This window comes from Mauremys reevesii, linkage group 19 (assembly GCF_016161935.1).
Source record: "Mauremys reevesii isolate NIE-2019 linkage group 19, ASM1616193v1, whole genome shotgun sequence".
NCBI lineage: Eukaryota > Metazoa > Chordata > Testudines > Geoemydidae > Mauremys > Mauremys reevesii.
In genome coordinates, this window is record NC_052641.1 from 6,072,611 (window position 1) to 6,098,444 (window position 25,834).

At 48.4% G+C, this 25,834-nt stretch overlaps 1 protein-coding gene across 4 annotated transcripts in view; it reads left to right on the plus strand.

Moving 5' to 3' along the window:
- Window positions 1-25,834, plus strand: part of LOC120386920 (discoidin domain-containing receptor 2-like) — a 146,001-nt gene that overhangs the window by 90,104 nt on the left and 30,063 nt on the right. For all 4 annotated transcript variants that reach the window (XM_039506965.1, XM_039506964.1, XM_039506966.1 and 1 more), the window contains 6 exons: window positions 2,495-2,681; window positions 14,063-14,309; window positions 15,182-15,274; window positions 15,840-15,997; window positions 16,286-16,481; window positions 20,992-21,236. In XM_039506965.1, coding sequence (XP_039362899.1) covers window positions 2,495-2,681; window positions 14,063-14,309; window positions 15,182-15,274; window positions 15,840-15,997; window positions 16,286-16,481; window positions 20,992-21,236 — 1,126 coding nt within the window. The remainder of the gene's footprint in view (window positions 1-2,494; window positions 2,682-14,062; window positions 14,310-15,181; window positions 15,275-15,839; window positions 15,998-16,285; window positions 16,482-20,991; window positions 21,237-25,834) is intronic.

Here is a 25,834-nt window from a genome sequence, read left to right on the forward strand (position 1 = left end):
CACCCTCATGCCAGCGAAATGCCCTTTGCAGTCTGTCCCTGTGAAAACCTGCTGAAATTTGGATAAGATAAAAGGCTCTGAAAAAAATCTCAGTTTGCAGGTGCTGAATAGAGAGTTGTTAAAGTCTGTAGAAGCAGCAAAGAGTCCTGTGGCACCTTATAGACTAACAGACGTATTGGAGCATGAGCTTTTGTGGGTTGCATCCCACGAAGTGGGTATTCACCCACGAAAGCTCATGCTCCAATACGTCTGTTAGTCTATAAGGTGCCACAGGACTCTTTGCTGCTTTTACAGATCCAGACTAACACAGCTCCCCTCTGATACTTGTTAAAGTCTGACAGTTTCGTTATCCAAAGAGAGAGGCTACGAATGAGTCAGTAGCCTGGTGGTTAGGGAACTCCTCGGAGCAGGGGGAGTTAACACAAGTCCGAGTCCCTACGCCAATCAATATTTAATTATTTATACAAAGTGGAACAGCTTCAACAGGTGAAAAAGCCCCATCTCAGGCTAGCCTGGCAGTTAGGATACTCGCATGGGAGGGGGGAACACAGGGGTTCAAATCCCTGCACCAGAGCAGTCATTTAGATCTGGGTCCACACATTGCAGGTAAGTGCCCTAACAGCTGGACTGTAAGGTGGGTCCCGCCCCCTCCTCCTCCATATCAAAGTCACAAACGGTTTTGGGTTGACTGCAAGTGCATTTTTCAGCAAATAAACTATTAGTCTGAAAAATTGCCCTGGAGGTTGCTGATCCCCTTCCACGCACAGGTGAGTTCCATGCACAGATCAAGGAGACATAATCAGGCCCATACTGAAACTCTGTTAAGGGTTTCCAGGGCATTAGAATAGTCTGCAGGAGCGAAATGTCTGAAGTATGATATCCTCATTCCATAGGGGCTCTTCCATCTAAGAGGTTAACTCAGGTGTCCTGGAAATTCCTGCCCAAATCCAAAGCCACCGTCTCTCAAGAGAGTCCGAGTTTGGGTGTGTTGCTGTCTACAGGCTGGATTTGGAGGTCCCATGCTCAGGTGCACAGGGGCAGGGAAGAGACTCCCCTTTCGCACATCTGCACAAGGGTCTCCATGGTAACTGCCCGGTGGCGCACAGGGACCGTTGACTCCTGCTCTCCCAGGGGAGGGGAGCAGGCAGGGTCCGCACAAGCCCCTGGAGCAGAGCCAGTGCAGCAGGCTGTGCCAGCCCAATGAGAGGCGCAGACTGTGCACTCCACGTGCACGAGGAGCAGCCTTCCTGTGACCGTCTCCCCAGCGCTGTCCGTCGGCAGGCAGCTCCACACGGCCCCCTCCACAGCTCAGTGGCAAAAATCCCAGGGTTGAGCCCCACCTGTCGGGTGGAACTGAAATGTCCCTTTTTAGAGTCTCCGTTTTCTTTCTCAAGAGTTGTCCGTGGCTGTTTTGCTCTCACTGGCAAATGGTTCAGATCAGCACCCAAACTGCTGGCCTTATCCAGTGCAGGGCCTGGCCCTGCCGAAACCACTCAGCAAGAGAAAACTGCCTGTTTATGTTCCTGAGCTGCTTGTGTTCTGATCCACAAAGGGGCTGGACAGACTCCGGAGAGGCTCTGAGCCCAGTAATATCTTCTCCAGTCTCTGCTTTTGCACTGGCCGCTTGCTACATCGTCTCATGCAGGAGTAGAGAAAAGGCTTCTCGCTGTCCCTCAGAACAGAAAAAGCTGCTTTGGGTCAAGGAGTGGCTGGGAACATTCAGGAGATAGTTAGGACTGAATCTAGGTACTCGTCTCTCCAGGGTGTCGTGGGTATGATGAAATCAATCTTTTCTCAGTACCAAGAGAGGAGTAGAGGTCCAGTCCAACCTGGAAGAGTCTATGATTCTGTTTCAGAGTAGCAGCCATGTTAGTCTGTATCCACAAAAAGAACAGGAGTCCTTGTGGCACCTTGGAGACTAACAAATTTATTTGAGCATAAGCTTTCGTGGGCTACAGCCCACTCCATCAGATGCATAGAATGGAACATATAGTAAGAAGATATATATACACATATACCAACTCTACGAGGCTAATTAATTAAGATGAGCTATTATCAGCAGGAGAAAAAAAACTTGTAGTGATAATCAAGATGGCCCATTTTAGACAGTTGACAAGAAGATGTGACGATACTTGACACAAATCGAATCTATTTCCCCATGTTAAGTATCCTCACACCTTGTCAACTGTCTGGAATGGGCCACCTTGATTATCACTACAAAAGTTTTTTTTCTCCTACTGATAATAGCTCATCTTAATTAGCCTCTTAGAGTTGGTGTGGCAACTCCCACCTTTTCATGTTTTCTGTATGTATATATATCTCCTTGCTATATGTTCCATTCTATGCAGCCGATGAAGTGGGCTGTAGCCCACGAAAGCTTATGCTTAAATAAATTTGTTAGTCCCTAAGGTGCCACAAGGACTCCTGTTCTTTTTATGATTCTGTTCTCTCTCTTCTCTGGTGCTCTGTCTAACCATGAGCCGTTTCTTGCTAGGCATTTGTATGGAGGTCTGGGCCAGCTAACAGATGGCGTACTGGGACTGGACGATTTCACACAGAGTCACCAGTACCGTGTGTGGCCAGGGTATGACTATGTCGGCTGGAAGAATGAGAGCTTCAGCACAGGTTCTGTCGAAATGGAGTTTCAGTTTGACCGGCAGAGGAACTTCACCTCTATGAAGGTACTGCAGTCCTTCCCCTCTCCCCAGATCTTGGCTTTGTCTGTGTGGGACATAGGATGCCAGATTCTCCTCAGCATTCTGGTTCTGGACTGATACCTCCACACATGTTCTGTTCAATGTTTATTTCAATACGAAGTTGCATTGGCTCTGGTTCTGTTTGTTTGTGGCCTTTAGTGTATCGTAATGAATTACTTTATGGGCAGAAATATTTGTAGAAACAGCTCATTTGAAGTGAATTTTAGAGAATATTTTGAACTTGCAAATGCAAGTTTTCTCACTGGAAAGGTGATTCTAAAAGCCACTCTCACTCAGTGAAGGTACAGAAACATACCAAGTAATAGATCAGACACCCTTAGATACAGACAGGAGAAAAAGGAAGCCTTAGAACAAACTGTTAAATTAAAGAGAAACAAGTTGCCAGGACAGAAGTTGTACCACCAGGAATTCTGAAAGAACTTAGAACTTAAGAACAAATCCACTTAGCTGCTAAAAAATGTATGCAATCACTCATTAAAATAAGATACTATAGCACAGAACAGTAAAATAACAAATGTAACTACATTTAGAAAAGGTGCTGGGATCACTCCAGGATTTATACACCAATGAGTCTTACTTCCGTGTCTGGAAAATTGGCTGAAACAATAATTAAAGACAGAGATATAGTGTCTAGATAACCATGACATGACGGGGAAATACAGCTCCGGTTAAGGAGAGACGTGCCTCTCCTGTCTCCTGTGGTACTTGGAGAGTGCCAGTAAAATACTTGATAAAGAAGAAGCAGTTTATTTGTGTTTTCAAACAGCTGTTGGCAAAGTCCCGTACAAATTGTCATTTGTGAAAGGTGAGAGGTCAAGTTCTGTCATGAGTTAAAAACGGGCTAAGAGGTAGAAAACAAACAGTAAGATTAATAAAGATGAGATCAATTAACAGAATCTGGTACTAGAGTCAGCGTTTACTATATTAATTAATCATGTAGAAAAGGGGTGAGCAGTCAGATGGGAAAATTTACATAAATCAAGACTAGGGGAGACTGAAAGGAACTTCAACGGGACCTGAGCATATTAGGTGACCGGGCATTACAATGATGGGTGACATTCAGTGCTGACAAACGCCAAGTAATGCACACTGGGAGGACTGATTTGTGTTGGGATTTACATTTCCTATAACATTGTAGGCAAAAGATCTGGGCATAGCTGTAGACATTGCAGTGAAAACACCTGCTTAGTGTGCGATGACACTAGAGAGAAAACTGTGAGGGTACCTGGGACAGGAAATAACATATAATTTATATAGTGTCATTATATAAATTGGTATGATGTCCTTCTCTGGAAAGCTGTTCAGTACTGGTCACCCCGTCTTAGAAAGATACAGCAGAAAAGAAGGGTCCAGTGACAGGTGATGAGAATGGTTAGAAGCCGGTAGAGGCATGAAGGGAGATGGATTAAATTGGAAGGAAAAAGAGAGATGTTCTCTCAAACTCTGCCCACAGACCAAGCTTCCCTAGTTCGCTTGCCAAACCAAGACACCCAAACAAGACTCCACTCGCAGTAGCTCTTTGCAATCTGATTGTCCCTTCTCTTTCTCCCATGCTTTCAATGACAGTGAAAGAGCTACATTGTCATCAGGTCATTTCAGTGAATGATCTTTGGCAATAACTGGGGGAAGTGCACATCTCTCCCAGAGCCATCAATTCAGGTTCATTCGTTCACAAGTTAAAGGGCATTTTCACAACCATTTACATTTTTTTTAATGAAAGCAGAGATTCCTGAGTACAAGAAAAATACAGTTAGACCAACTGCCCTGGGAAAAGTACAGTTAAACCAACTACCACAAACTAGCCAGCTCAACCCCTGGGGAGAGGTTGAAAAGATTTGGAGTGTTTAAATAGAGGAGGGGATCAAATAGAGGTATAGAAACTAAGGAATGGTATAGAGAAGATAAATCATCTGCCTTGACACACCCTTGCTCACGATAAAGAAAGAGACATTTGTGAAAACTGAAAGTAGAGACTTTAAAACCGATGAAAGGAGATGGTTTGTGCATAACTGACCTGTTCATTTCACAGGTTCATAGATTTTAAAGCCAGAAGGGACCATTAGGACCATCTAACCTGACTTCCTGCTTAACACAGGACAGAGAAACCTCAGCTAATGATTGCTGCATCCAACGCAACATCTGGTGGTTGAGCGAGAGCGTGGCTTTTAGACTGAGAAATCCAGTTTTGGTTTAAAGTCTTCAAGTGACAGAGAATCCACTGCGTCTTTAAGTAAATTGTTCCAGTGGTTAATTACCCTCAGCGTTAAAAACTTACTTGTTATCTCTAGCCTGAATTTATCTAGCTTCAGCTTCCAGCCATGCCTTGCATGCTATGCCTTTGTCTGCTCCGTTAAAGAGCCCCCATTATCAAGTATCAGAGGGTAGCCGTGTTAGTCTGGATCTGTAAAAAGCAACAGAGTCTCCTGTGGCACCTTTAAGACTAACAGACGTATTGGAGCATAAGCTTTCGTGGGTGAATACCCACTTCGTCAGATGCATGTAATGGACATTTCCAGAGGCAGGTATAAATATGCAGGCAAGAATCAGTCTGGTGATAAGGAGGTTAGTTCAATCAGGGAGGGTGAGCATTTGATGGGCCTTCAGATGGGGCTTAACTATCATTTTAGCAGTCGCAGTATCTCTCCATAAAGTGAATGTCCCCCCATTAACTACCACCTTCTGCTCCCCCTGGCGATCTGCTGGATCTGCCCCCAGCAGGGTGCAGCAGGACATGTGCACAGTGGTATGGGATGTGAATGGCTCAGCGTTGACATTAGATACCATCTCCCTCCAGAGGTTCAGTCAGTCAGGGCAAGTCTACATGATCAAGTACTTTGGACTTCAGGGAAAGCCAGAGATGTTAATTGGCCACTTAGGTGTAGTTCACACCCAATTAACACCCTCAGAGTTCTCTGGAGCCCGAAGTATTTGACCATGTGTACACACAGCCCTTGTAAGCTGAGGTTGTGCTAAGTTCTCCTGTTTTTTTAGACTACATAGGGTGACCTCAGTTTCCATTGACAGTGTACACAGGACTCCAGGGGGCTCTGAGGGTGTTAATTGGCTGTGAATTACAGCTACTTGGCCAATTAACACCCTTGGCACTCCCTGGAGTTGGAAGTATTTGAGCTGTGTCAGAGATCAGGACATGGGTGGTCATTCCTAGTGGTTAGTGCAGGAGTCAGTAGCCAGGAATAGGAGCTGAGGGTCAGAGCTGGGTTACTTGGAGTGAGGCAAGGCTGAGTCGAAGGCAGAAGCAGGGCTGGGAACAAGCAGGTGCAGGAACCAACACAGCTCTGGGTAAATGCTTTGAGGTTGGATGTAGTCTACCGGTTCCCAAGATTGCCTGTCCGTACTGTAGCCTTCCTAGTCCACCAGGTACTAGGGCCCTGCCCCAACTCCTCTAGAGTTGAGGATTCGGTGGACCAATACTCTTGTCCGCAGACTGTTACGGGTGGCAGTGGGGGTTGGAGGGTTTGGATATGGGTTCTCAGTGTAAGGCTTTAAAAGTGATATGTGAAAGAAGGGGTGTATCTTCAAGGACTTGGATCTGTTACCTGAAGGCCACTAGGTTTACCCGAGCTATACACTTGAAGAGGCCTAGATATTGGTAGTCTAGTTTGGCGGATGGGCAGCTCGATTTAAGTTCTGGTCAGAGATCTGCACCTTGTCCCCTATGCCCAGATTGGGGGCAGCCTCGTGGTCTTCTTCCGTGCGGTGTTTATAGGATTCTTTGGCAGACTGCAAGTGTTTCTTGAGTTCCTATGCACCCAGTGTAGGTGGGAGGCTAAGTCTGCAGCATCCGATACTAGGGACCTCATGGGTAAATCTGGATTGAAGCAGGGGTGAAAGTTAGCAAAGAATGGGCTATGGGTCAAGGTGTGGATTACATTGTTATATGCAAATTCAGCAGAGCACAGCGGGGGAGACAGTCATCCTGGTGGTAACTCAGCAGGGCTGGTTCCAGGCACCAGCTCAGCAAGCTGGTGCTTGGGGCGGCCAAGGGGAAGGCGCGGCACGTCGGGCTCTTCGGCGGCAATTCAGCGGCGGGTCCCTCGGTCCCTCTCAGAGGGAAGAACCTGCCGCCGAATTGCCGCCGAAGAAGAAAACGGCACGGTGGAGCTGCCGCCGAGCGCGATTGCGGCTTTTGGTTTTTTAATTATTTATTTTTTTCAACCGCTTAGGGCAGCAAAATCTCTGGAGCCGGCCCTGTAACTCAGAAAGCAGCGAAGATACTGCTCCATGATTTGATTGACCCTCCCTGTTTGCCCATTAGTCCGTTGGGTGAGGTGAGGGACTCGATGGCAAGTAGTCCGAGAAATTCCCACCAGAACTGGGTCTTTGATCCAATATAATACCTGTCAATAACCTGTGGTAGTGGAAAACATTTTCCATGCAGAGCTGAGCTGTCTCCCATGCAGTAGGAACAGTTCAGCATGGCATGAAGTGCTCCATTTTTGTTAGGAGGTTGATGGCCACCAGGATTACCAACTGTCCCTGGGAGCATGGCAGTTCTACAATGAAGTCCAAGGCTGTGGAAGTGTGGGCAGAGGCAGGAAGAGACTTAAGGGTTTTGATTGTGAGTTCTTGGTACATGTGAAGAGGCTGGCAGGACTTTATATAATCTTTGATGTAAGCTCATAGGCCTGGCTATCAGAAGCTCCTTAAGACCAGATTCTGGGTCTTGAATTGGACAGAATAGCCTGCAAGAGGCAAATTGTGCCATAGTTTCAATACCTGAAGGCTAGATTGTTCCTCCATAGCATATCAGGGTTGGAAGGGACCTCAAGAGCTCATCTAGTTCAACCCCCTGCTCAAAGCAGGACCCATTCCCCAGGCAGATTTTTGCCCCAGATCCCTAAATGGCCCCCTCAAGGATTGAACTCACAACCCTGGGTTTAGCAGGCCAATGCTCAAACCACTGAGCTATCCCTCCCCCCAAAACATAAATATAACCCTTACAATAGAGAAGGCTGTTCTCTAATCTGAAATCAAAGGTTGGATACACACATCACTCAGGGTCATTGGGGAGCAGGGAGTGGATGGAGGATGTCAGACTGTTGTTGATTGTCCCTTAGACAAAGTTGGATAGTTTGAGCACGGTGGCAGAGTTCTCTTCACCAGATTTGAGAGATTCATTTTTGCGGGATAGGGCACCCGCCTTCCCATTTCTCATACCTAGGTGATAAGTTACCAAGCTAGTGACAAAGAGAGACCAGCAGACCTAGCATTGGTTAAGGTGTCTAGCAGTTTGTAGATATTCCAGGTTCTTGTGATCCATCAGGAATTGGGCTTCTTCTAGGAGGTGGCGCTACTCCTCGAAAGCCACCTTGATAATTGCTCTTTGTCACAAATATCATAATTATTTTTCCCATTGGGGTTAGCTTCCAAGAATAAAAGGGTGGAGTTGGTTGCTGGAGCCCACATATTGAGATAATACTGCACCTATGGCAAAATTCAAGGCATTGGCTTCCATCTTAAATGGTTTAGTGGGTGAAGCAGAATGGATGCTGAAGTGAATGCCTCTTCAGTCAATCAAAATCTGAGGGAGCATCCATGGACCAAACAAACTTGGCCCCCTTTTGCAGGAGTGGCTTTATGAGTGCAGCCAGGCTAGAGAATCCTTTAATAAAACACCGTAGAAACTGCCAAACCCTAGGAATTGCTGCACCCTATGTATGTCCTTGGGCGTGGTCCAGTCAGGTACTGCTTCTACCTTACACGGGTCCATGGTGAGTCCTTCAGGCAAGATGATATAGCCCAAGAATTCCACTCTGTCCCTACCAAACTCACATTTCTCAAGCTTTGCATAGAGGTGGTTTTGGCAGAATCTCTCCAAGGCCGTGCACCTGGTGATTGTGGAGGGCCTGACTTTCTGAGAAAATAAGGAGGTCGTCCAGGTAAATGATGACAAATTGGTCCAGCGTGCCCCTAAGGATGTCATTTACAAAATGCTGGATTTATGAAATTGATGGGGTGTTGCACAACCCACACAGCACAGTGGTTTGAGCTTTGGCCTGCTCAACCCAGGGTTGTGAGCTCAATCCCTGAGGGGGCCACTTAGGGATCTGGAGCAAAAATGGTCCTGCTAGTGAAGGCAGGGGGCTGGACTCAATGACCTTTCAAGGTCCCTTCCAGTACTAGGAGATAGGTATGTCTCCTATTATTATTACAAATGCTCAAAGAGGCCATACCTGGTCCAGAAGGTGGTCTTCCGTTCATCTCCTTCACAGATCCCCACCAGGTTATAAGCTCTGTGAATGTTCAACTTTGTGAAGACCTTGTCAGAGCAAAGTCTTTCGAACAGCTCATTAATAAGTGGTAAAGGGTACCAATTTCGGACTGTAATCTTGTTCAGAAGTTGGTAGTCCAAACAAGGCCAGAGGGAGCCATCTCTGCCACAAAGTAGATCCAGGCTCCTGCTAGAAACATTGAAGGGCAAGTGAACCCATTCTGCAGGTTTTCTTCAAGGTAACTCTGGGTTCAGAGAAAATAAATGTGCCTGAAGGGAACCTCTGCCCCTGGCCGGAGGTTGATGAAGCAATTGTAGCTGTGATGTGGTGGGAGAGCATTGGCTTTCATTTTGTTGAACACATCAGCATAGTGTTGGTATTTAACAGGGGTCCCCAAAGCTGTTGGAGAAGTTCAGTGGGTTGCTGCGGTTACTTTTGAATCCTTTCTTTGTGTCTCTGAATTCTTTGGAGGACTGAGTAAACCGTGAAGGGTTGCTGGTCCCCAGTTGGTGCTAGGGAAACAGGATTGTCAGCAAAACAGGGAGTCAAAGCGTATTGTGACTGACCACCAGCAGATGCGTGAATCATGGGCGATGAGCCAGGGATGCCAAAGACAGCTAATGAATGCAGTGCATGAATTGGCCCAAAATGGAGGATTTCTTGGTGGCTTCAAAAGGGAGCCATCTGGTGGGTGACCAGTCCCAATGAAAGGAGTGACCCGTCTGTGGACACCTCTAAGTTGGAGGAGACCTTGCACTAGATGGGGAGCTTGTGTGCTCGGGCGAACTCCAGATCCATGAAATTGCCAGAGGTGTTCAAGTCTACCAGTGCCTCTACGATGGTGTCAGGCATCTCAAGGGGCTGCAGCCAGAGAGAGAGTTGGAGATGTGTTGGATGCTGATTGGCCATCACCAGGGTAGCGGCCGACAAGCGTTGGTGTGGACTGCTGGGGAGGGGAGAAGGGTGCCCCGAACCCCACCTTCTGGGGCTGAGAATAGCAGGAGCAGGGAGGAACTTTTTTTTTCTGTGGCATTCGGTCAGGCTGTCATTGATCTTGAAGCACATGCAGGTTTTGACTGGCATCAGAGCTCACGCTAGCTCACCAGGATCGCCCGCACCTCTTCAACTTGGAGAAGAACCAACATCGGGCTTTACGCTTGTGCTTATATTGTGAGGACCCCGGCCATCTTGCCTTGATGTGTCCAGCAAAGTTTTGGGTGGGGCTGGGGCCAGGAAATGCCAGGTCCTCAGCCGTTAGGAGGTGGTCCAAGCCAAGCTGGTCGTCTTTCCCCTCCGGCGGTTCCCAGTATCCATGGGCCACAGCCAATGCAGTAGGATTCCCAAGTAAATTTCCAATGCAACTCTGAATTAATTTGACTATCAGAAATTAATTTGACTATCAGAAAGCTCTGAGACCCCTCTAGAGGTGTTATGCTTCTAAGAAGCACATGGGATCTTTTTCAGGGGAAAAGGCAATACGCTGCATTTATTGAAGATACAATTAGCATATGCATTCAGTCACAACACACACACACACTGTCCCGCCAGTCAATGTTATAGTTACCAGTCCAGAGTCCAGATCAACCTAGTGGCCAGCTAGGTTGATCACCCATAGGGAGGAGCTGGGTTCCGTCGGTTGCGACACGATGCTCCGGGGAAGTTTTGGCAGGATAAACCCAAAGTTTCATGGCAAGGCACTCTGTTTATATAGTGATTTTCCTTCATTGGGACCAATGAGTTTTGCTCCATCATGCTGTAATTAATTGTTGTTTGACGAGTGCTTGTTTTCTTAAATTGGCCTTCTCATTCTTTATCACTGCTCTCCTGTCCCCATCGATAGGTGCCTGTCTCATCTTTAGAGTTGTCAATCTGCCCTCCTCTGACATTCCAGTACGGGCATATTGCAGCCTCTTGGTGCCCTTGCGTCTGTCTCCGGTTCCTCCCTAGACCATCTGGCTCAGCGATGGCCTTCACACGTATCTCTTAACACACACATTCCTCATTCGCACACAAAACAAAATTAATTTACACAGAACATTTGGAACAGGAACATCAAGTTGCAATGCAAAAGAAAACAATCGTGGCGTTCTTTTACTTATTGTAAAATGCTAAACCGACAACAAACTGGTGACCCTCAAAGGTCTGTCACTGCCTTGAAATCAGTCCAGACACAAATTCTGGCTGATGTATCTCTACCTGTGGCCCATTAGGTCATTCCTTTCTGCTATTCAAAAAGGGTGGCTGGCAGGATATGATCACATAATACACCGATACATTTTAAACATGCTACATTATTATTCTTTATCCTTCATTCTAAATTATGTAAAATACAAACATAAAATCCTACTACTACAGAGGCCTCGGTCGACTCGGAGGCCTGAGGTAACTTTGTGGACTTAAGCCATGCTGTTCCCACCATACACATCCAGTCCATCCAGATCTGGTTGAGACTATTGATGGGTCTCTTCTCTCCCCAGGACCTGTAATGCAGGGTGTGACTTCAGGCATAGCAGAAACTGGAGTCAACACTGATTTAGGAACCACAAAATTTGTCCCAGTTGCCACTGAACTTGTCAGGCAGGGGGAGCTTGGGCTCATGGGAAGCAGGGGCTAGAGCTGAAGGCAGCGCAGCTTTCAGGTCTGTAGGGCTCCCACTATCTCTGACAAAGATATTGGGCCTTTCTTGGGTCCATGCTCACCATATCGGCTGTAGTTCCCTTATTTTTTGTGCTTTTATGGCTGCTCAAACTGTCAGAGATCAGGATGGGGGAAGTCATGCCTACTGGTTGGAGCAGGAGTCAGTAGCCAGGAATTGGAGCCCAAGGTCAGAAGTCCAGCGTTGGAGCTGAGGGTCAAAGCCAGGTTCCCTGGAGTGAGGCAAGGCGGGGGCAAAGCTCGGCCAAGGCAGGAGTGGGGCTGGGTCTGAGGCAGGAGTGGGGTTGGAACAAACAGGCGCGGGAGCCAACGCAGCTATGGGCGAATGCTTCGAGCACTCACCACACTGCCATGGCTGCTGGGCTTAAGAGCGGGTCTGCTGACTCTTCCCACCAGTCAGGGACGGTAGCCAAGGAGGCAGCCTACTACAGGCCAGCTGCACTCGTTAGGTTGCCTGGAGACTGGTTCCGCTTCCTCTTCCAGCACTGCACTGGGCCTCAGTGGGTGGGTTGGGTGATTCTGGGCAGAGGGGTCACACTAGCTGCATATGGCGCACTGCATTTCCCTACCATCTCAGGGCTTCTCAGAGGTGGTTTCCCTGCTCCTGGGTGTGGGTCTCGGCTTGGGCCTGATCCCTGTCTCCTGATCCTATTCCATCTCTGTTAGGTTTTCTGTCAAACCCAGGTCGACTATCTGCGTACTGCTCTGCCCATTTCCCAGCTGTGGCTACATCTCTGGGATTTTTGTCTCTCAACCAGGTTTTTAGGTCAGGGTGGCAGAGTTATAGAATTGTTCTAAACCCAGTAATTCACAGGGCTCATCGACTGTGGTAACCCCCCCAACCAAGTCCCCATTTTCCTACATAATCCCTAAATTGGGCTGAAACCTCAACGTAGGTTGTGTCCCCTGTTTTTCTGAACTCCTTGAAACCTTCTCCTGTATACTTCAGGGATCAGTTTAAAGTTTTGCAACGTTTGTTTACATCACTTATAATCTTTATAGTCCTCCCTGTCCATAGAGTGAAACTCTCCAAAGCCTTTGTCCCTGACTGTCTGTCGTGGAGCCAGATACCATATCAGGTCCTCCTGCCCCAACTTCTTCAATTCACACTCCATTTCAAAAGCATTTAGAAACACACCCATGTCACCGCCTTCCCTAAAGTGAGGAAGTAAATTGGAATCTGTGCCACCCACCAGGACAGGTACCTGGTGCCTGGCTTCACCGGCTGGTCTAGGATTCTGCTGGTGCCGGCTCCACCTCGAGCTGATAATGCCACTCCTTTTCCTTCTCCCTCTCTCGGTGCTGGCTCTGATCCTCCTCTCTCTCCTCGTGCTGACACTGTTTTCCCGTTTGTTTGCTCTTGCTCCCAGTTTGCTCATTCTTGCGCTTGGTCTGCTTGCTGCTGCACTTCTAGACGCAGCCAGTCCCTGTCCAGCTGTATCCTCGATTGATCCGCCTGTGGACCAGTTGTATTCAGGCTGGATGAAATATGGCTGCTGCTTCTGTCAGCCTCTTCCCTGCTTCCTTCCAGGGCGCTGGTGTGATGCCTCGCGGGGGTAGCCAGCATTGTGAGGCACCTTGCTGCCACCTGCCCTTAGTGTGAGGAAGCTTTATCTGTGCCTGCTGGGGTCAGCTCCCCAACTCCACCGGCCATGGCCAACACACGCACCCCCCTCACAGGCCCTGCTGTTACTCTGCAGGTTAGCCATTGGCACCCCAAACCCTCGAGACCTCCAAGCGTCTCTGTGGCGCATCCAGCCCTTTGTCCAGTGGACACGTGCAGTATTCACAGATTCACTGCTTCCAAAGAAACAGCGCAGCACTAGCATGGTGAGGCCCCACTTGAGGAGCACAGAAGCTGCTGTGATACAAACCATCACCTTCATCTCCATTTGCGAATGTGTCTGGGGTACAACCGAATTTCCAGTTTTCTGCAGAATTCAGGATGCAGCCCCCAGAAGCCAGAGGCCTTGTCCTCTTGTTCTTGGTCCCAGATGCTGTAGAGTACATGGTGCCTTTCTCCTTAATGTGACTATTTGCATTTAGGCAGAGGTGGTGAGTTATAGGGGCCCGTGGTTCCCATGCTCCAGGAATATTCAGGGCCCACGGGCCCGGCTCCACCAATGTTCAGGGCTGGGTCTTGCCCCCGACCCTGCCTGCCGCCCCCGCGCACCTCCCCAGGAGTCTCTCCCGACCCTGCCTGCCACTCCTGGGCAATTTAAAAGGGCCCAGGGGCCCCCAGCCACCGCCGCCACCACCGGGAGCCCAGCAGGGCTAAGGCGGCTTCCTGCCCAGCCTCGCTCCGCACCACTCCCGAAGTGGGCGGCACATCCCAGCGGTCCCAGGATTTTAGGTTTATACAGTGCATTGGTTGCATATCTAAGGCCTGGTCCTTGTGTCAACACGGGGAGTCAGAGGAAAGAACTCAGTCTGGTTGGTCCTTTTTCCTCTTGCCAGGTGCATTGCAACAATATGTTTTCCAAGGGGGTGAAGATCTTCCAGAAGGTGGAATGTCTGTTCAAACCACGGCTGATTGCAGAGTGGGAGTCTGAACCTGTTGGAGTTTCCACCATCTTGGATGACAAAAACCCCAGTGCGAGGTTTGTGACCATCCCCCTGAATCAGCGGGTGGGCAAAGCCGTCCTTTGCCGTTTCTACTTCGCTGACACCTGGATGATGATCAGTGAGATTTCCTTCCAGTCTGGTAAGTCTTCTTCCAAGGGCTGTAGGGGATGGTGGGGAGCAGGAGGCAGACAGGGGGAGCCTGAACAAGAATTGAGGCTGGCAGAGGCAGGGTTGGTGGACGATACACAGGGATCGTGAGCTGGGGAGCAGGACCGTCAGTGGGAGGAAGGGGGCAGTGAGGGAGAGGCGTGGGGGGCAGTGAGGGAGCAGGTGTGGGAGCAGTCAGGGAGCAGGTGTGGGAGCAGTCAGGGAGCAGGTGTGGGAGCAGTCAGGGAGCAGGTGTGGGAGCAGTCAGGGAGAGGAGAGGGGAGGCAATCAGGGAGCAAGCGCAGGGCAGGAAGTCGGGGAGCAGGAGCACTGAAGATCTGAATTTTCAGCTTGTGACTACCACACATTATGGGGGGCAAGGAGACAGAAGCTCGGAAGCCCAAGCAAAGAACACTAGTTTTTTGGTTTTGTTTTTTTTATGAACTCTCCTGATTTTCCAGCTGGTCTCCCGCTGTTCTGGGTTCTGTGTCAGGGCTTTTGAATTATAAACAAGGATTAGTTCTGACCCCCAAAGCCTCATGCTGCAACGAGGCAGCCTGCTGCACCTATCTCCCCTGCTCTAGTCTGGCCTTCGCCTGGCCCTGGGACCAGTCCTGCAAAGCCAGGCCCACGCCAGCAGTCCAGGAGTCAGTGAGTGAGGCTCGCTCTCCTGAGCGAGGTGTGCAGGGGGGGCTCTTACACAGTGATGCTGCACAGATAAATAATGGAAGTGAGCAACCCCGGGGCTCCTGGCACAGCCCTGGGTGTGAATGTGGGGGCCTTGCTTGGGGATCCCAGAGATTGCTGGCAGAGGTAGCGGCAGGGAGTATGCGACAGACTGACACCTGCTCTTGCTTTCCACAGACATGGAGAATGTAAATCCTATTGTGGTTACTGTAGCCACAAGCACAACAGAGCTGCTGGATGCAGAGACCAACGCTACTGTGGCAGCCTGGGGTAAGGACTTGACCACCGTCCCTCCTCTACTACACAGACCTGCCAGACTGTACTGGCGGATGGAAGGCCCATGCTCTGTCGCAAGAGGGGTCCCTCCCTCCTTGCAAAGCGTACACGCCCCAGCATCACCCCTCCACACCTAGCACCAAGTGCTTTATGCGACGCTCGCTCATCCAGGGCTGTCTCTGCCCCCGCCACAGTGCCAGTCCTAGGATATGGCAGGCCACCGGGGGCAGGAGACCCGAGCGCACATGTGCAGCCAATGAAACCTCAAAACCTACCCACTGAAATTGAGTCCAGGTTCATTTCCCACCTTACTATGAGTTACAGCAGCCCAGAGCCACCATGTCCAAAGGCAAGAACAGCATGTGGCTCCCGAAGGCGCTAGCACCAAGTTACTTGTGAAGTTCCAGGAAAAGAGACTTTCTGATTAAACCAGTGTGAAACCAGATTAGCTTTGTCCAGGAAGTTGCCCTGGTTCTCTTCTGCACCAGACTGTTAGCCTGTGAGTGCAGCCCCTACATCTCGTGACACCAGTTTCTTTTCATTTTCTTCCTCGGTACAGAAACCACTTCTTTTATAACCAGCACCTGGATAGGGGAGAAAGCAGATGACTCCAGTACCTCCATCCTGGTTGGCTGCCTTGTGGCTATTATCCTCCTGCTCCTGATCATTATAATCATCATTCTGTGGAAGCAGTATGTCCAGAAGAGATTGGAGAAGGTAACGTGACGTGCTGCTGTACATGGGAGTCTGGAGCTGTGCGGGCCCTGCTGAGCTCTACGATATATTAGGAAATACTGGGGAGTCCCTGTGATGTCCCCAGTGGACAGGATGCCATGGTGTCATGGAGCTCCCACTCCCTGCTCCCCACCATCACATCCCGGGCGCCTCAGCATGGAGCAGGCCCCAATCAGGATGCTGCTGTGCTAGGGAGCGACTGCCGCCCTTGCAGCCAGCTCACTGCCTGACCGTTCCGAATAGCTCAGCAGCTTGTTCTCTCTTCCGAAGGCCCCACGGCGAATCCTGGAGGAGGACGCCATGGTTCGTCTCTCCTTCTACAGCTACACCATCGTCAACAACCAGAACCAGATCCACCAGTCTAATCCCACCTACGAACGGGTCTTCCCACTGGACCTGGAATATCACCAGCCTGCTACACTGCTCCAGAAGCTACCAGAACTCTCCCAAAGCGCCGAGGATTCAGGTAAAAGTGGCCAGTGTATGGGAGTCAGCAGTGTCTGGAGGGATTATTCATTTGTTTTATTTCCTTCACCTTCTAAAAATGTGCCTTGGTTCATCCAGTTCAGACCACTACACTCTCCCCCCAGAGCCAGGGACAGAACCCAGGATTCTTGATATTCAGCAATTAGTTCACAAGTCACTGGCAAAGTGTATGTTATATCCCCCTCTGGTGGCTGTTCTACACAGAGGATAACTTCTCATTACTTAGTATCTCATAGCATTTAAAGCCGAAAGGGACCATCTAGTCTGGCCTCCTGTATATCACAGCCCATTACATTTCACACAAGTACCCCCATGATTTCAGTTAAATTAAAGCATTTCAGTCCTCAGGAGACTGCACTGTTGTGTGTCACTGGCAGAGAACAAGACAGAATGAGGTGCCACCAATGCCGGAGGCCCCTGCAATGGCAGGGAATTGAATAGGTTGGGCACGACCAAATGATCCCTGCAGATAATCCATGTCCCCTGCTGCAAGGAAGGTGACCAGCTGCTAGCTTTAGCTCACACCTTAGACAGGGGTCTGTGCTGTGGATCTAATTTACTCATAGAGGTCAGTACAACTCCACATGAAAGAATTTCTGTTTTTCCGGGGGGGGTTGTAAGAAATTACTTAATATTAAAAATGCGTTAAAAGAATGTTAAGATTGCAAAGTGAAGCACTCAAAAGTTAGGAAATGCCAGAATTAAGGTTGCCTGTGCAAACTTAATTTGGTTCCCTCCTGTGTAGGCGTTATGATAGTCTTTAATTACAGATGACTGGAGGATAGCTAATGTGATACCAATTTTTTTTAAAGTTTCCAGAGGGGATCTTGGCAATTACAGGCCGGTAAGCCTAACTTCAGTACCAGGCAAATTAGTAAAGAACAGAATTATCAGACACATAGATGAACATGATTTGTTGGCGAAGAGTTCACACGACTTTTGTATGGGGAAATCATGCATCATCAGTCTGTTAGAATTCTTTGAGGGGTCAAAAAATATGTGATCCAGTAGACATAGTGTACTTAGACTTTCAGAAAGCCTTTGATAGGGTCCCTCATCAAAGGCTCTTAAGCAAAGTAAGCTGTCATGGGATTAAAGGGAAGGTCCTCTCACTGGCTAAAAGACTGGAAGCAAAGGGTAGGAATAAATGGTCAGTTTTCAGAATGGAGAGACATAAACAGTGGTGTCCCCCAGGGGTCTGTTTTGGACCAGTGCTATTCAACATATTCATAAATGATCTGGAAAATATAGTGAACAGCGAGGTGACAAAGTTTGCAGATGATACAAAATGACTCAAGATAGTTAAGTCCAAAGCAGACTGTGAAGAGCTACAAAGGGGTCTCACAAAACTGGGAGACTGGGCAACAAAATGGCAGATGAAATTCAGTGTTGACAAATGCAAAGTAATGCACGTTGGAAAACATAATCCCAACTATACATATAAAATGATGGGGTCTGATTTAGTTGTCGCCACTCAAGAAAGAGATATTGAAGTAATTGTGGATAACATCTGAAAACATCTGCTAAGTATACAGTAGCAGTGAGAAAAGCTAACAAAAATGTTGGGAACCCGTAGGAAAGGGATAGATAATAAGACAGAAAAAATCATAATGCAACTATATAAACCCATGATACACCCACAGCTTGAATACTGTGTGCAGTTCTGGTTGACCCTTCTCAAAAAAGATACATTAGAATTGGAAAAGGTACAGAAAAAGGCAACAAAAAGGATGAGGGGTATGGAACAGATTCCATATGAGGAGAGATTAAAAAGACTTGGACTTTTCCTCTTGGAAAAGAGACGACTAAGGGGGGATATGATAGAGGTCTGTAAAAACATGACTGGTGTGGAGAAGGTAAATAAGGAAGTGTGAAGGGGTAAATAACATTAACACAAGAATGAGGGGTCGCCCAATTAAAGTAATAGGCAGCAGGTTTAATAACAAACAACAGGAAGTATTTCTTCACACAGTGCACCATCACTCTGTGGAACTCACTGCCAGGGACGTTGTGAAGGCCAAAACTATAACTGGGTTCAGAAAAGAGTTTGACAAGTTCATGGACAAGATGATCAGGGATACAGCCCCATGCCCTCGGTGACCCTAAGCCTCTGACTGCCAGATGCTGGGGGATTGGATGGCGGGGGATGGACCACATGATAATTGCTCTGTTCTGGTCATTCTCTCTGGGGCACCTGGCATTGGCCACTGTCGGTAGACAGGATACTGGGCTCGATGGACCATTGGTCTGACATGGTATGGCCGTTCTTATGTTCTTACATGTTCACATGCTACCTTTTCCACAGGACCCCTGTCTCAGTCAGTGCACTGGAAGGATGATGAATGAGAAGGGGCTGTATAGCATATGAGGCTGTTGTCCGTATTATTCCTGCCTCATTCACAGCAGAAGCTGGAAGGAATGTCATGAAGAAAGTCAGGGGCTTCAAGCTATAGGTGTCTCAAGTTGGGCCTCCAGTCATTGAAGCACCCAAAAGGACTGGACATCTTTGTAAAATTTGGCCTAAATCTCTCTGGGCCTCAGTCCCCATCTGTAAAATGGGGTTACAATCACTTTCCTATCTCTCAGGTGAGTTGTGAAGATCAAGTCATTAATGTCTGTGAGGTTCATATGCTACAGTGATGAGCATCACAGCAACTCCCGGGAGGGCATGAATTCTTCCCTGTTCAGTGTAGGGTGAGCAGTAAATAAGGCAAGAGGCAGTGGATTGAATATTCAGGACAAAAGGAGGCTACCTCAATCCCTGAACACCATCCATCCTGTGCACTTAATGAGGCAGAAGCCACATGGTAAGAACAGTGTGTGTTACTGTAACTCAAGGCTATACGGCAAAGATGTCCACCCTGCAGCCCAGGGGATCTTCTGGCCCTCAGGGCTCTGGGCTGTGGCCTTGAGAGTAACTGCGTTAAGATGAACGTTTGTGTTTGTATTTGATTACGTGTTGCTCGGGGGTGGGGGGGAGAGCAAAGCAGCCCCCGTTCCTGGAAGAGGAGGGGAGCAGGTAGTGAGAGAGCAGAGGGCTGGAGCCACATCACGTTCATGGTGCATGGAAAGGGAGGGGAGGGAGAATCTTTGACTCTTTCCAGCAAACTGTTCTCGCAGTTGGGCTGGATTGACATTGCTGGGTTTGTATCAGCAATGAGGGTGCCAGGAAGCCACAGTAGCCTTGTGCCTAGAACTCAGCCTGTTCACCCCAAGCCCGCTGGACGTGTTCCGTTCTCTGAGAAGCAGCAAAGAGGATGCCAGGGGAACTGACAGGCGTGTGATGAGGCTGTGAAAGTTGCGAACTTTATTAAAGGTGAATCCAGTGGACTGTTTGATGTGAAGGAAATGGGCATTTGGTATCGGCAGCTTCTCCACAGTGATGTTCCCTGGCGTTCATGTGGCGATGTTCTCAGTCATGTGCTGGAGCTCAGAGAAGAGGCAAAGGTTTTCCTGGCTGACCACGTAATGACTGAGTGTTTGACTTTGCCACCTGATCGGCGTTCTTTTAACATAGCGGGGTTTGTATGAAACATAAGAGGAGTAGTAGTAGATTAGGTTTATACCAAAATAATAGAAAAGGGACCTATGCAGGCTCTGTGTCCCCTGCCATAAATTACTGAACCAAATGACATTGCCTGCAGAACACCCGGCTGATTTCTCTCAGAGACCCCGCTCTGCAGCAGACCATGTAAACAGAAATGTCCCACAGCATGCCCAGAAAGTCAATAGACCTGGGTTATTTCAGTCTAGGGGGAAGCCTGTTTCAGAGATGAGAGCCCCTCACTGAGGATGCTGTGCTGCCAGCCCCCATCTCTTTTAAATGGAGGGGGAGCAGCTCGAGTGCCCCCACGGATTGCAGCTGTGACCGGCTGGACGAGGGGAGGTGGTCTGTCAAGTAGCCAGGTCCCAGCCCTGCTAGGGATTTGTAGCTCAAAAGCAGTGGCTTAAATTCCATCCAGAAGCCAAGAGGGAGCCAGTGCAGACCGTGGAGCTCCTGCTGGGGACTTGTGCTGTTCCTGAGAAACACCATGTACTAGGCATTCTGCACCAGAGTGAGTTCCTCTTCTGAGCTGGCATCGCAGTGATCCGCCCTTGAGATGGGGAAAGGTGGAGGAGCTCCAGGCTGCTTCCCCAGTACCGCCTTCCCGAAAGTCGTTACCTAGCAACACTGAGATGCCCCGTGTCACGTGCGGGGCTGTGTAGGTGAGAGTTTGGTCTCCGGTTGTGGCATGAGTGGGTTGATGGCCATTTAACAAAATCAGGACACTCCACAAACCTTCGTTTGGGGAGACAGATGTTTGCGGTTTTTCGGGGCAGATCCTAGGTACAGCAGGAGCAAAATCTCCATGCAGGCCCAAGCAGCAGCACCAGGGCTGAGATGAGCCGCCCGTGGTTCCTGTGCAGGATCCGGCCTGGCAGCAACCCGTCTGCCGTGATTTGGAGAAGGCAGGCACGCTTGACTAACCGTGTCTTTGGTTTTCCCCCAGCATGCAGCGGTGACTACGCTGAGCCCGACCTCACCAAGTCCACCCCGCATCAGGGCTTCCAGAACAACGTGCCTCACTACGCGGAGACCGACATTGTCAGCCTGCAGGGCGTGACGGGCAATAACATGTACGCCGTGCCCGCCCTCACTGTCGATTCGCTCACCAAGAAGGACATCTCCGTGGGCGAGTTCCCACGGCAGCAGCTGCGACTCAAGGAGAAGCTGGGAGAAGGGCAGTTCGGAGAGGTACAGGCAGCAGAATGGAGGCACATGCCCCAGTACAATGGCCCTGGCACAGCTGGCCTGCTCAGCTCCCTGCCTGCAGTGTCCATGCTGCACCACCTTCTGTAGCCTGGGTGCTACAGCAGAGCTCACATACCTGCAGCTGGCTTTCTGGGGAGGGGGTCTGCACATTCCCTCCTGGCCCCTGCGCTGAGCCAGAGTGCCGGCAGTGGAGACAGACTGAGAGACCCTGACCTCTCTGCATTCTCCCTCCCCTGGTTTGCATCAGGAACCTCGGGCAGCCTGGCCTTAGCTCCCAGGAGTTTGCTGACTGTCTCCCTAGCCATGCTCTCTCATAGTGCCCCTTGCCCTGTCCATGCTCTCACTTCTCCTTCCCTTTCCCTGCCTCCTTCCCTCCTCATTCTCACACTATCACCATCTCCTCAACCCTCCCGTCCTCCCTCCTCCACTGCTCCTGCCAGCTCTACCTTCTCCTGTTGCCACCCTTCCCAACCCCCCACTTGTCCCCACAAATCCAAAACTCACCTCCGCTGTCTCCTCAGTCTTTAATGAGGAGCTTAGGGATAATGGTAGGATGACAAATAGGAATGAGGATATGAAGGTAGATATTAGCACATCCAAGCCAAACTCGAACAGCTTAATGGGACGAAATCAGGGGGCCCAGATAATCTTCATCCAAGAATATTAAAGGAACTGGCTCATGAAATTGCAAGCCCATTAGCAAGAATTTTTAATGAATGTGTAAACTCAGGGGTTGTACCGTACGACTGGAGAATTGCTAACATAGTTCCTATCTTTAAGAAAGGGAAAAACGTGATTCGGGCAACTACAGGCCTGTCAGTTTGACATCTGTAGTATGCAAGGTCTTGGAAAAAATTTTGAAGGAAAAAGTAGTCAAGGACATTGAGGTCAATGGTAATTGGGACAAAATACAACATGGTTTTACAAAAGGTAGATCATGCCAAACCAACCTGATCTCCTTCTTTGAGAAGGTAACAGATTTTTTAGACAAAGGAAACGCAGTGGATCTAATTTACCTTGATTTCAGTAAGGCATTTGATATGGTTCCACATGGGGAATTATTAGCTAAATTGGAAAAGATGGGGATCAATATGAAAATTGAAAGGTGGATAAGGAACTGGTTAAAGGGGAGACTACAACGGGTCATACTGAAAGGTGAATTATTAGGCTGGAAGGAGGTTACTAGTGGAGTTCCTCAGGGATCAGTTTTGGGCCAATCTTATTTAATCTTTTTATTACTGACCTTGCACAAAAAAATAAAGTTTGCGGATGACACAAAGCTGGGAGGTATTGCTAACACAGAGAAGGTCCAGGATGTCATACAGGAAGATCTGGATGACCTTGTAAACTGGAGTAATAGTAATAGGATGAAATTTAATAGTGAAAAGTGCAAGGTCATGCATTTAGGGATTAATAACAAGAACTATTATAAGCTGGGGAGGCTTCAGTTGGAAGTAACAGAGGAGGAGAAGGACCTTGGAGTATTGGTTGATCACAGGATGACTATGAGCCACCAATGTGATATGGCTGTGAAAAAAGCTAATGTGGTCTTGGAATGCATCAGACGAGGTATTTCCAGCAAAGATAAGGAGGTGTTAGTACCGTTATACAAGGCACTGGGGAGACCTCATCTGGAATACTGTGTGCAGTTCTGGTCTCCCATGTTTAAGAAGGATGAATTCAAACTGGAACTGGTACAGAGAAGGGCTACTAGGATGATCCGAGGAATGGAAAACCTGTCTTATGAAAGGAGACTCAAAGAGCTTGGCTTGTTTAGCCTAATCAAAAGAAGGCTGGGTGTCTGGCTGGTGAGTCTTGCCCACATGCTCGGGGTTTAGCTGATCGCCATATCTGGGATCGGGAAGGAATTTTCCTCCAGGGCAGATTGGCAGAGACCCTGGGAGTTTTTCACCTTCCTCTGCAACATGGGGCATGGGTCACTTGCTGGAGGATTCTCTACACCTTGAAGTCTTTAAACCATGATTTGAGGACTTCGGTGTCTCACAGGGTTGATACAGGAATGGGTGAGTGAGATTCTGTGGCCTGCATTGTGCAGGAGGTCAGACTAGATGATCATAATGGTCCCTTCTGACCTTAAAGTCTAAGTCTATGAACTCTCTGAACTCCTTTCTGGCCACAGCTGCCCCCTCCCTGGCACTGCCCTAAGTCCCAGCCTTTCTGTCTCTGGTGCCCTCTTCACAGCTAGCGCAGATGTACAGTCCCTGCCCCGCCAATCACACACCTGTTCCCTCTCTCCCCTTCTCCTGGGCTCTCTGGAATAGTGTTCAGTGGTGAAAACTCACTGCCGGCCACAGCCTTTCTCTGCGTCGCCTGACTCTCACTGCCCTCCCCCCACCTGATGCTGCTTCTGCAGCTCCTCTCCTACTGCAGCCGCTACTCCTCCTGCTGCCTGCCCCTGAGTCACCCTCCAGAGAGCATGGTGAGGCAGTAGCCTTCCTCTCTCCCGATCCTGCTGCTTCCAGCCCTTCTTCCTCCTCTTCCCACTCGTTCTCTTCCAGTCCATAATACTCCATCCGACTCTCTTCTCCCCTCCTCCGTGTTGCTGTGCACTGCCTGACTTCCCCCTCCACCTTTGGCTCTTAGGGCTTTCTGTCTTCCTCGCACCACAATCCCTCTCCCTCATTCTCAGTGACTTCAGAATCCTCCCTGATTCTCCATCTCATCCCCTCCTGGCTCATCTGACCTGCTCCCCCTTTAACTAGACTGTCTGTGACTGAAGCGATTTGGCCTCCTGCTTCAGGAGCTGTCACTAGAGAACGCAGCCGAGATTGGGCACCGCTGTGCCCTTTCTACTGTCTCTCACTGCACAGATACATAGCAAGAGACTTCCCTGCCATCTGACCTCACTGTCTGGTGCAAAGCGTGGGTGGGGAGTTGGTGATGTGGGAGCTGGAACAAATACAAATAATAGAAATTGAGCAGTAAAATATTAACACAACATTCTCTTCTAAATACAATGATTTGCAATGTAAAATATTTCAGCAATGACTCCAGGGGCCATACACTAACTTGTACATGCAGAGGTCTGTTCTTTTCTCCTTTGCCTGGTTAGAACACACAGCGTGCAGCTCCAAAGCACACATCTCTTTCACTGTAGCTATCAGGGTAATTAGCAAAGGGGGACATGGAGGGGAAGCGTGTTGTCATTCTCTGTGTGCACCAGCCCATACAGGCACACCCTCCACTCACGCTGTCAGTGGGTTACACAAATGGATGTGAGACATCAGGGGAATGCTTAACATCGGGATTCCTGGTTGGTCTTCCTGGATCTAGGAAAAGAACATGGTTCAGTGGCTATAGGCAGCATAGCCAAGTGTTAATTTTCAATAACTCTTGGAACACTTGAAAAGTTCCAGAAGATGGGTAGAAAGCGAACGTTGTGCCAATATTAAAAAAGGGTAAATGAGATGACCCAGGTAATTATAGGCCTGTCAGTGTGGCATTGATCTAGGCCAGGATAATGGAGGGGCTGATACAAGACTTGATTGATAAAGAATAAAGGAGGGTAATATAATTAATGCCAGTCCACATAGGTTTATGGAAAATAGATCCTGTCAAACTAACTTGATTTTTTTTATGAGCTTACCAATTTGGTTGGTAAAGGTAATAGTGTTTATGCAATATACTTAGACTTCTGTAAGGCATCTGACTTGGTACCATGCAACATTTTGATTAAAAAAGCTAGAATGATACAAAATTAAGATGGCACGCATTAGATGGATTAAAAACTGGCTAAATGATAGGTCTCAAAATCATCACTGAGCATCTGTGTTTCAAGTGAGGTCCCACAGGAATCAGTTCTTAGGCCTAGACTATTTAATATTTTTATCAATGACTTGAAAGAAAACATTAAATTGTCACTAATAAAGTTTGCAGACAACACAAAGATTGGGGGAGTGGTAAATAATGAAGACAGGTCACTGATTTGGAGTGATCTGGATCACTTGATAAGCTGGGAACAAGCAAATAATATATGTTTTAGAATGCTAAATGTATACATTAAGGAACAAAGAACATAGGCCATACTTACATGATGGGGGACTCTCTCCTGGGAAGCAGGGACTGTGAAAAAGTCTTGGGGGTTGACATCGTGGTGAATAATCAGCTGAACGTGAGCCCCCAGTATGACTTTGACCAAAAGGGCTACTGTGATTGATCCTTGAATGCATAAACAATGGAATCTGAGGTGGGAGTAGAGAGGTTATTTTACCTCTGTATTTGGCACTGGTGTGACCATTGCTGGAATCCTGTGTCTTGTTCTGATGTCCACAATAAAAGGATCATAGAAATGACCTTGAGAGGTCATTTAGTCCAGCACCCTGTGCTGAAGCAATTACCAAGTAGACTTAGACCATCCCTAAAACAAAGGTCTGTCTTACCTGTTCTTAAACTCCGATGGTGGGAACTCCATAACCTCTCTTGCAAGTGCTTAACTGAACTTGTAGTTAGAACGTTTTTCCTAATATCTAACCTGAATCTCCCTTTCTGCAAATTAAACCACTTACTTCTTGCCCTACCTTCAGTGGTCATGTCGCTTGAGTGTTCTCCATCCTCTTTAT